Genomic DNA, 12,298 nt, shown 5'->3' on the forward strand with positions numbered 1-12,298 from the left:
ACTTGATATTTATTTTTAGTTTTCAATTGTATTCTTCAACAATTTCAAGGAAATTCAAATGGGTACAATTGAAAAACCAGCGGATGTCAGTGAAGGAAATCTGAACAAGCCCCTTCATTTCAATTGTATGCATTTCAAGAGACGAAAGGGTAAAGTACGTTTTTACGTAAGCCTTCTCAAGGTTTCTTTATATTCTCATTAAAAATACCCAACAAGGTTGATGACATTAACATGAATGATAATGAGTATCCTATCCACCAAGAGAAAGTGGAGAACTATAACAATGATGTATTCAAATGTCGGTATTATCTTCTCAACTTTCTATCTAATAATTTTTATGATAATTATGATAGAACACACTCTATTGAAAGAAACTTTGGAAAGCATCGCAGAGTAAGTATGATACCTAAGACATAGGTGCGAAAAAATATGCTGCTAGTATGCATATTTTTCCGATTGTAAATGATGGATAACAAATCAATGGCACACCAAGCTCAAAATTTTATTATGATTGTTGGAGAGCTTAGGTTAGAGGACATCAAAATTGGAGATAACCTTGTTGTTTATGGCATCCATGAAAAACTTCCACCTTCATGAAGGATTTTCATAAAACAATGCGCCACAAGAAAAAGAAAATGATGCTTGTAACATTGATAATGCGAATCCGCATGGAAGAAGAGGCAAGGGGCCAAGATGCACTTATGTAGCCACCTGAGAATAGTGCACGGCCTATCACACAAAGGTAAATTTAATTTCATTAATTAATGGTGCACCCAACTCTCACAAAAATATTTATTTGAAGCCAAAAAAGAAAATTTCAAGAAAAAATATGGTAAATTTTTTAAGAAAAATAATGAAAATATCAAAGTATAAGATCAAAATCCAAGAGTTTGTTATGGTTTGTGGCAAGAGTGGGCATATTCACAAATAACTATTTAAAATGCGACCTCTCAATCTCTTGGGTGTTTTAGGACCTCAACCTCTTAGAGTCTTATACTTGAACAATCTTTTTGAGATAGAAAATCTGTCTCAGTTTTAAGATGATCTTTTTCAAAGGTCAACCTCTTTCAGATACTAGCGCGACCTCGTCCTCATTGGGCGACCTCTTTTTCGGACAAGAGTGCGACTTCGACCTCGTTGAGTCATTTTGACTTAGATTTTTTTTTCCAAAATTTTATTCCACGTGACCTTGACGGGTCCTTTTAACTTAGAAAAACTTCTTTTTCAGAATTTCATTTCATGTGACCTCGATGGGTCCTTTTAACTTAGAAAAAATTCTTTTTCAAAATTTCATCACAGGCAACCTCCATGGGTCGCAATATATACTTGAAAAAATTCTTTTTCAGAATTTGATCACACGGGCCTCCATGTGTCGCCTATACTTGAAAAAATTCTTTTCATAATTTGATCTCGCTCAACCTCCGTATATCGCCTATACTTGAGAAAAACAAATTTCAGAATTTGATCATGCGCAGCCTCCATGGGTCACCTATACATGGGAAAATTCATTTTCAGAATTTGATCTCCTGCAACCTCCATATGTCGTATATACTTGAGAAAATTCTTTTTCAGAATTTGATCACGTGCGACCTCCATGGGTCGTCTATACTTGAGAAAATTCTTTTTCAGAATTTGATCTCCCGCGACCTCCATGGCTCGCCTGTACTTGGGGAAAAAAGTTTCAAAATTTGATCACGAATGACCTCCATGGGTCGCCTATACTTGGAAAAATTCTTTTTTAGAATTTGATCTCCTGTGACCTCCATGGCTTGCCTAGACTTGAAAAAATTCTTTTTCAAACTTTGGTCACACGGGACCTCCATGGGTCGCCCATATATGGAAAAAAAGTTTTTTAGAATTTGATCTCGCGCAATCTCCATGGGTCGCCTATACTTGGGAAATTTTTCAAAGTTTGATCTCCCACGGCCTCTATTGCTCAACTATACTTGGGAAAATTCTTTTTCAGAATTTGATCACATGCTACCTCCATGGCTCGCCTATACTTGGGAAAAATTCTTTTACCAAATTTGATCACGCGCCACCTCCATGGGTCGCATATACTTTGAAAAATATTTCAAAATTTGATCTCTCGCAATTTTCATGGCTCGTCTGTACTTGAAAAAATTCTTTTTCAGAATTTTATCACTCGCGACCTCCATAGGTCGCCTATACTTGAAAAAATTCTTTTTGAAAACTTGATCACGCGCGACCTCCATTGGTCGCTTATACTTGGAAAAATTTCCAAAATATTATGAGGACCTTTTTCAAGTTTTTCCATTCTTCGATCTGCACGTGAGACATAGCTAGAAACAAACTTTCAAAGTGGTATTTATTTGGATCTTTCTCAAATCGTGATCTTTTTCAGATCTATACAAAAACGATCTTTTCTCGATCTATACAGAAATGTTTTTTTCTAAGCCCCATATCTTTGGTACTTAGGTTGATAAAGCGCTTCCCGATCTTTTCCAGATCTATTTGGCCTCTCTTCTTCTATCGCGACCTCTATCTCGGTGCCCAAGGTTGGACCACTTTCCATTCTTCATTGCATTAATCTCTTCTTCATCTATGTACTTCTAAGCCAACTGCATCAACTGTTCAACATCTTCCAGGGGGGTTGCTAGCTAGAGCTGAAGCGAATGGTCTTTTTTTTTAGACCATGTATTAAGGTACTTAACATCATGTCTATTCTCAAGTCTGCACCTCCAAAGTTACATTACTGAACCTTTCTATGAAGCATTTCAATGACTCATTCTCTTTTTGCCGAATGGTGAATAAGTAGGTAGCAGATCTTTTTGTTTTCCTTTTACTAGCAAAGTGAAAAATGAGTTTTCGGATTAACTGGTTGCAAAATTTTATGATTCCACTTGGTATACTAGTGAACCATTCCTCTTCTTTCCTTGTCAAAATAGTCACAAATAGTTTTGCATTTATGAAACCAGTTTGCCCATATAAAATCATTACCAATTTGAAGGCAAATAATAAAATGAAAAAATTATAGAATAATAGAATAATAGTTTGATGTAGTACAGAAAATTTTTGCTCGTGTAAGTGTAATTGAAAAGGGTATCCATCTTTGGTGAGGGGGTTCGCATTTTATTCATAGCCCTTCCCCGACCACTAGGATGAGGCCGGTTCTTGTGGACTCGAAAGGGAGGTGTCTCCTGGTTATCGGAATTTTGGCCACTCTCGGAATAATTAAAGATACCTTCTTGAGATAAAACAATCTATTGAGGATAATAACGTCTGTTGCGGAAAGAAATATCTTCTAGATCTTCGATCAAGCGGTTAAGAGGATTCCTTTCCTTAGTCGAAATCCCAAGACCTCAAGAATCAAAGTTAACTCTGCCTAAGGATGCCACATATCCTTGTCCATGTAGCTAATGCTTATGTGACCAATTGGGGAATCTTGCTGACAAAGCCTTGCGTGGAGTGGTGGAGGCCACATCAATGTCCCGTTGGGCTCGTCAATCTAGTATGGTTATCAATGGGCTTTCATTGTAATTGGGGGATCCTTGGGCCTGCAATTGTCTTGGAGTACCAGGGCGTCCTTGATTCTGGAGTTGGGCAGTTTGATATATTGGGGCGGATTTTGAGATAGTTTACCGTCTCATGTCAATATTGTGAATAGTATTAGCCTAAAAAGCCCCATTAGAAATTATATCGAACAGTTTTAGATCGGTTTCTTCCAACTGTTCCAAAATTTGGGACAAAATAACAACAACCATCAGAAAATCTATTTAGAGGAGGGATACTTAAAATAACAGTTTGGGACAGACGTACAAACAGTTTGAAACGCCACATTTTAAATCAAACATATTACTTTTTAAATCAGATTTGGGATATGTTTTTTTGTTTATTTATTCCGTCTAAAATTACCGTGCCAACTTCTTTGTAAGTTGTATAAACTTGGGACCTTTTTTCTGGGATGCACGCCGCCTCAAATTTTGTCCCTATTCTTAATTAATTTTAAAAACATATATATATATACATATATATTTCATTGTCTTTTTTTATTTCTATATTTTTTTGTTGATATTGTATTAAATTTATAATCAAAGATATAAATTTTTGTACAAAATAAATTAAAATATTTTAAATCCTTGTATAGTTTACAGTCCAAATTTATAAATAAAAAAAAAACATTAGAAATCCTAATATAATGGTTGAGGTGGATGCTGGTAGGTAGGCTCAAAATCTGTAGCATCCTCGGTCGGCTACTATATAGAATCCTCGATTGGGGCGTCCGCAGCCAAGGGTGGGGTGGACTGTCAGTGGTAGGTCAAGGAGCAACGTTAGGATTCGCCATCTTGTTGTAGACACAACAGAAGCTTGATTTGCTCAAGCTGTGTTGACACATAAGGTTCTGGTGACAGGACAACAATATAGACAAATGTGGCCTTCCAAAAATTTGTACGCTTTTTTTTTTTTTTGGTAGTGAGCGTATATATTCTCTTTTCCAAATTTATTTCTCATGCCTATTTTTCGGGCTATTTGCATAGATTTGTATTTTTACAATTTTTTCATCGAATAATTTTTTCATTCAAGTACTGAGGGATCTGATAATTACTGATTTATACAACAACAAAAAAAAGAAAAAACATATAAACCATTTTCCCCATTTCTCTTGGTGCAAAGGAGTTTGCATGGCTTCATTGCTGTTCATCACTACATGTCAGGATGGGTTCTAAGAATCTCGTATCGACCTATAAATTTAAACACACAATTTTTTCAAAAAACAGTTCTTTCTTGTCAATTGAAGCAACATTCATAATTTGCTGATTGACACTTAAATTTTTTCTTAAATTGAGACGAATGAACTGATCCATATCATCGGAAAACGTTACTTAGGACCATGCACGACTGATCAATACTGCCCCTTCTCAGGCACCGCCCTTTGAGCACGACCTGTCAGCCATATTTTTGTCTTAAAAGCCGGAAATATCAATGCATGGAGACTCATTAACTGCAGCACAAATTAAAATTCCTGTTTTTGTCTGAATTTTCCGTCACAATTCAACTGAACTCCACAATGAAACCATAAACACTACATAAAATAACCCTCAAATTCTTTGAAGCTTTTTGTCCAAATTAGTTCTGACCATGTACGAGACATCCGATCCTCAAGCTAGATTTTTCGTGCCCGTTTCTTGCAATCAGAGCGACCAACTCGGCAGTGTACTTAACTACGTCGCTGGTTCGGATCTCATCCGCGGTGAACTCGGTGCGTATGGGGAGAAAATCTTAGGATCAGGGTCTGAGTATGTTCAAAGCAGTGTAAGAGACTCTTTGAGTTGTCCGAAAATTGAGTCATCCAGTTAATACCAATTTTCACTGATTTGTTTTGCTCTTTGTTAATTTCTTTGGAAAATGTACAGATTAGCCGATACATTTCCAATCCTCGATATTACTTTCAAGTGAACGACGACTACGTGAAAAATAAGCTGAAGGTGGTTTTGTTTCCGTTTCTGCATAAGGTATTACCTGGAATTAGGGTTCTTGATTTTCAAGTTTCAACCTGGATTTCCATTCCAATAGGGCGAAATTACACTTTTAGTTTCGAAAAGTTTAACATTTTTAATCCTCGACTTTACAAAATTCTTAAAATGGTTCCAAAATAGAAAAACTCGATCCATTTAATCCCGTACTTTGACACGAACTCTCAAAATAATCTCAAAATTGAGAAAACGAGAGACGCTTAGTCTCATAAACCTTGCAAAGCAGATGACTAAATACGTCGAGTTTTCTTAATTTTGGGACCATTTTAAAAATTTCGTAAAATGAAGGACAAAATGTATCGAGTTCTCCCCATACTAAGATCACTCCGAAAATCTCGTAAAGCAAATAACTAAAAATGTGTCGACAAAGAACTAAAAAATATTGAACTCTTATATTATGGGACTAAAATGTAATCTGGCCTTCTATTTACTTTTCTTATGCTTACTGAAACTTGACAGGGACACTGGATGAGAACAGTGGAGCCTGCTGGAGGGAAATTTTCATTTAAGCCTCCAATACATGATATCAATGCTCCTGATCTCTACATCCCCATGATGGCATTTGGGACTTATGTGCTTCTTGCTGGCTTCTTCTTGGGCATCAATGGAAAGTAAGTTCAAATTGAATTTGCTAGTTATGCTAAAATTCTTGCTCATACAAGTTTAGTTTTAAGTTCAATAATATTGTTGTTAGGGAAAAAATGCAAACAACCCCTTGTGATATTGCAAATGAGTAAATTATCCGCTTATGAAAAAATAAATAGTGATTTACCTTCCTATATTTTTTAAAACACAATAATTTACCCGTCTATAATTTTTAAAATGAAGCAATTTACCTCCCTGTATAAGGAGGTAAATTGCTTCATTTTAAAAAGTATAGGAGGGTAAATTGCTATATTTTTTTTATAGAGAGGTAATGTGCTCATTTTCAATGTCACAGGGGGATAAATTGCAATTCACCCTTGTTTTTAGTACTCTGCAAGTGCAATTCACTTTCTTAAATTTGTTTTCAGAATCACTTTAGTCATTCAATTTCATTTTCTGATACTAACATTCCTAAATTTTATATACTATTTCAAAATAGTTTTTCTGACAACTTTTCGATGAAAATCAGGCAGAATTTGAACTTTTTGACGGTAAAATGGACAATTCATTTTTCTCTTTTCACTTTAGTACCTTAAATTTTAAAATATATCGTATTAATTAGTCTTTATTTTGGATAGGGAAAGTACTGTCCGTTCAAAATATTGGTTGTTGGTGCTTATTTAAAGACTACTCTCTTGATGACCAACTTAAGGGACCAACAGAAGTACCTACTAAGAGTTGAAAAAATATAATCAAATTGTTCTATATTTTATTAGAAATTGATTGTTAAAATTCATTTGAGCTTAATTTGTTAGTTATTAAATCAAACTTGAACTTAACTTATCTTTTGATGAAGTTCAAACTTGGCTTGAACTCGATTAAGTTATTAAAAAAAATTACACATATGTTTAAAATGGATTTAATTGCGTTTATTGCCCTTTATACAAGGGGGTGGCAAAACGAGAACGCCAGATACAGGGATATAATCAATAATAACCTATAATTAATTAATATTTGACAATTGTAGGACTCCGATCACTTGAATTTTCAAAGGGGTAGCAAAATGCTGAGACGGATAAAATTGGGGCATTTATATTTGGGCTTTTGCTGACTAGGCACATTTTTTTATTCTTTTCACCACATAAGTGCTTATGTGGAAAATCCCTTGCCATACAAGCAATGACGTAGAAAAAAACAATGAAACACGTTTATTTTGGCTTTTTTACTAACTCGATATTTTCTTTGGGAAAAATTCAGAGACTCCCCTTGTGATAATAGGAATGTTTAAAAAAAATCCTATCAAAATTAAGGTATCGAATAGCCTCCTTGTGATATAAAATAAAGTTCAAAAAAACCTCTCCGTACAAAAATTGAGCCACACTCGCTCTTGACTGCGAATTTGCTATAAAAATACTTTTTTTTTTATATTTTTGCCCTTCTCTCACATCTAATATATATAATATTATATATTTATTAATAATAAAATATTATTTTATATTTAATTATTTAATTATTTATATAATAAAATATAACTTTAATTAATTAATTAAAAAATATAAACTTAAAAAAAAACATATGAAGGATAAAAGATAAAAAAAAAATGCGAAGTCAGCAAAAATCTCAACTAAAAAAACAATCATTTTGTTCACCTCAAGAAATTCCGGCCACTTTTAAAATTATAGTAGCCAGGGTCTTGTAATTGTCAAAAGATTATTCATTGTAGGTTACTATTTGTAACTTATATATTTGGACTTATTGTTTTGCCAAACTTTTATATAAGAGCAGTAAATACATAGCATCTCTCGATCGACTATCATATGAATCGGTTAGTGATTAACATTTCACAGGTTTAGCCCGGAATCCCTGGGGGTACAGTTTAGCACAGGACTGCTCTGCTGGCTGCTACAAGTCCTGCTGCTGGAGGCCACACTCCACTCTTTAGGAGGCGGAGAAGTACCATTGCTCGATATGGTTGCTTATGCAGGCTACACGTTCGTCGGGGCAGCTGTGATCGTGGCTGTTAGGCTGCTGGCTGACTTCTTATTTTGTGTGGCAACTTTGTGGGAAAGCTTGTGCATGGGAGTGCTGCTGGTGAAGACTATGAAGAGGATACTGATTTCGGAAGTACAAAGTTTTGAGAAAAATTCGACCAAACGTAACTACATTTTGCTGTTCACGGCTGCTGCTCAGATTCCGTTGTTATTTTGGCTTGGAAGCGTCAGTGTTGAAACTCGCTGAGCTTTGGTTTATTACAATGTTATGCTGTGGTTCTTGATTAGTATGTTTACGGTTGAAGGCCACATGTACAAATAATTCAGGTTCTTATAAGGGAATTAGTCGATGTAGTCATTTGAAATGATTCATGTTTGCGCAAATTTGTGTACGTAATGAGAATAAATTGCGATTACAAAATTCGATATATTTTAGTGTTGATTACAACGATCGTAGGGGTATGTCATAATTGAGGAAATTATCACTAAAATGACGCAAATGCCCTTAAGATAGGCCCTTTTTATAGGGTCGGACCAAAAGATCCGTGCCCTCTCGCTTCGGATCGGGTTGCAGGACCGTACCCGGACTCGTGATCCGACTCAGAACACCCATCGGAGACTATTGATTTTCCTAATCTATCAGGTAGGATCCTGACATGTGGCACAATACAATTAGACCCCTTATATACAAGGAAGTGGACCCATTCAAATATTATAAATACCTCATGAATAGTTCATTTATGGGAAGACATTTTATTACACCTGAACCCACACTAAATACTTTGAGATCGCTCTGTTCTATCTCGAACCTCTTTACTGACTTAGGCATCAGAGAGTCTTAGCTGTGGATCTCTAACAAGCCTAACGATTTGTTTTTTTGTCATGTCCCAAAACCATTCCAAGGAAGTGAAGTAGTTGATGACCTGCAACCCGGATTAGTTCCAAGGACGCGAGGTAGCTGAAGACCTGCGACCCAGATCAGTTGCCGCTGTCTGTAAGAAATTGAGAAAGAAAATACCTAAAATTCGAATTGGAAGGAAATTCTGGAGGAGAACACACACCTATAGAAGAAACACCACCATTGGAACGAGGGGAGTAAACCCTTGTGATACAAGAAGAGCAAATGGTACGCTTGGTCCATGATGAATTACAACTAGGGGTGGCAACGAGTCGAGCTCGAGTCGAGCTCGGCCATTTTTGTTGAGCTCGAGCTCGAGCTCGACTCTGCAACTTCAAGCTCGAGCTCGAGCTCGAGCTCGCCGAGCTCGCCCAGGTTGAGCTCGAGCTCGAGCTCGACACTGCATTCCCAAGCTCGAACTCGAGCTCGAGCTCGAGAAATTGAGCCCGAGCTCGAGCTCGAGCTCGTCAGCTCTATAGCGCCTGGACCACGCGAACCACTCCAGGGTGCCTTAGGCGGACGAGTCGAGCCGCATTTGCCCGAATCACATCCAAAAATACACAAATGGAGATGTTACCTCCGACGTCACCGGCGACTCAATAGATGATTCTGCAGTTTCAGATTGACATGATTGAGCCCATGACTGCAAAAATTCCTCAATCTCTTCAACAATGTGAAGAGTTTTTAGAGCGCGGCCACGGCGACATTTGTGATATTGGCAGGGATCTTTTTCTTCTTGTAGAGAGTTTGCAATTCTCTCCTTGTGGGGGGGGGGGGGGAGAGGGGGAGGAGAAGTGGTGGGTGGTGGCTGGCGGTGGCGGTGGCGGAGGGAGAGATGGATTTGGGGCTAGGGTTCTAAGGATTTGGGGAAGAAAAAAGATTGGAGAAAGAATGGAGATTAGAAAGAGAAAGATAGAAAGAAAAAGAAAGAAGAAACGAGAAAAAGAGAGAGAAAGAGATGGGTGTTGACTTTTGTTGTATTATTATTATTATTATTATTATTATTATTATTATTTTATTATTAGTATTAGTATTAATGTATTATTATTATTATTATTATTTTAAATTATGAGATTGAATCATCAAATTATTACATAGATATAGTTGAAATTAATATATATTCACAATTTGCAAAATTTATATATTGATAAATATTAGTATAACATTGATCCAACTATCATCTCACATTGTTGAACAACATGGGTTAATCGAACCATCAAAATTCAGATCAGACCGTTAGATATGATCAAACTTACATAAAAATACGTTTGGTAAAGTTCTAAACTTATTTGATATACGGATGTCGAGATATCGTACTCAAAACATAAGAGTAATCATTCAATACGGTGTATCGTTAAATCAGGCCATGTGATTTTAAATCATACCGTCAGATATAATCTAATGGACACAGTCTTGTATATATTTAAATTTCGTATGAATCGGATGCCCGAATTTTAAGACACGGTAATTATTGATTAAATTTTTTAATCTCATTATATATATAATAAAATAATAATTAGAATTGTTCAATCATCATCATCATCATCATCATTATTATTATTATTATTATTATTATTAGATTAATTCATAGAATTACTAAATTTTGACATAAATTTATAAATAATAAAAAATCATAAGTGAATTACTTGCCAATTTAAAAAATGTATAACGTAATACAAATATATATTAAAATATAACATAAAGATATTATAATAATTTTAATTATAAAAAATATTATACTTTACTAAGTTGTTGATTGAATTTATTTTAATATAAAGATCAAATGTATAAATAAAAGTACCATAATTTATTATTATCCAAAATAAAATATATGATGTTGATTAATAATTATAATATATGATCAATTTATATTATAAAACTGATTAAATATTAAATATAAAATTAAATATATAAAGAATTCAAAAATAAATATATATATAAAAAAATAAAAAATATTCACCAGCTCGCGAGCTGGCTCGCGAGCTGGTGAACACTTCAAACCCAGCTCGAGCTCGAGCTCGATAGGAGCTCGAGCTCGAGCCGGCTCGACTCGAGCTCGAATTTTTCGAGCTCGAGTCGAGCTCAAAGTCGAGCCGGCTCGTCGAGCTCGCGAGCCGGCTCGACTCATCTGCCACCCCTAATTACAACGCATGATTGAAGCTGCTAACATAAATTCCATAGTGGAGTATGAAAGAAAAACAATTACACCAGCTTTCCCAGAATCTATAAGGAAATAATTATTCAAACGTAAACAAAAGGAGATTGCAGATGAGCCAAAGGAGGTGACGAGTAAAGTAGAGTACAAGAAAGGGCAAGAGAAGGAATTGTCAGATATTGGCTCCAGTATAAGAGGAAGATGGAGGGAGCCAGCGATTTCACGAGTAGAGGGGAAGATGTTGGAAGATAGATAGAGAGGCTGGGCAAACAGATCAATGAACTCAAGAGGCAGGGAGAATTGGTAGTACAGAACAGGAACTTGCCCTTTGCAAACAAACTTCTCACTGTGGTAGTGGATCCTAGTTTCAGGTTTCCAAATCTGTCCCAAGTACGATGGAACTCAAACTCCCAGGAGTATGAGCTTGCAAACTAAGGTTCAAGTACCTCAAGTTGAATCGTTTGAGACAAGCATTTTTTGCTCAAATCAACATAGGGTTCAATTCAATTTATCCCCCGTGATATTATAAATGCACAAATTACCCCTATGAAAAATATAGCAATGTATTACCCTGTTTACGGGGTAAATTGATTCATTTTAAAAAAACATAGGCCAGTAAATTACTGCATGTTAAAAAACAAAAGGGATGAAATTGCTAAATTTTTTCATATAAGGTAATTTGCACATTTGTAATTTTATATTTTTCCCCATCAAAATATTAAAAAAAAAAAAAGTAACAAATGAAGTTGATGTACATTACCAAAAAGTATGAGTTTTAATATGGCAAAAGTATAATATCGTTCCTATAAATTTAAAAGGATGTCATTTTCAAAATATTCAAATATATTAAGTGGCAAATCTGCTTCCTCATATATTAAAATTTGTTCCATTTTACTTCATTGCCCATCATAAAAAACCTTAATATCTTTGGAACTTGACCACGTGAGGCTCACGCGGTTACTAGAAGCTTGGGATTATGCCATAATGGACGGAAAATTAGCATCGACTTTACACATACGTTCTAAAATTGCTTCTCATCATAACTATAGAACTAATATTATTGCCATCTTTAATTTTTATAGGATAAATTCAGAAACATGGGAATATTTGGTTCATGAAGTTTCAAATTAAGTTCTACAAATTAATAAATGGTGCCAATTATTTTTTTCAATGA

At 35.3% G+C, this 12,298-nt stretch overlaps 1 protein-coding gene and 1 long non-coding RNA gene across 2 annotated transcripts; one reads left to right on the forward strand and one right to left on the reverse strand.

The window, feature by feature from the left end:
* Positions 1–4,971: 4,971 nt before the first annotated feature.
* LOC105162926 (uncharacterized) lies at positions 4,972–8,522 on the forward strand. The gene is made up of 4 exons (XM_011081100.3): positions 4,972–5,274; positions 5,376–5,474; positions 5,955–6,106; positions 7,928–8,522. Exons 1-4 carry the CDS (start codon positions 5,101–5,103, stop codon positions 8,316–8,318), a joined length of 816 nt encoding a protein of 271 aa, XP_011079402.2. The 5' UTR covers positions 4,972–5,100; the 3' UTR covers positions 8,319–8,522.
* A 230-nt stretch (positions 8,523–8,752) lies between these two features.
* On the reverse strand, positions 8,753–9,923 carry LOC110011982 (uncharacterized). Its single transcript, XR_002287072.2, has 2 exons — positions 9,133–9,923; positions 8,753–9,037 (listed from the first exon to the last, which is right to left on the reverse strand). It is a non-coding gene; the product is annotated as an uncharacterized LOC110011982 (long non-coding RNA).
* Positions 9,924–12,298: the final 2,375 nt, after the last annotated feature.

This window comes from Sesamum indicum, linkage group LG5 (genome assembly GCF_026168435.1).
Source record: "Sesamum indicum cultivar Baizhima isolate 11 linkage group LG5, ASM2616843v1, whole genome shotgun sequence".
Taxonomy (NCBI): domain Eukaryota; kingdom Viridiplantae; phylum Streptophyta; class Magnoliopsida; order Lamiales; family Pedaliaceae; genus Sesamum; species Sesamum indicum.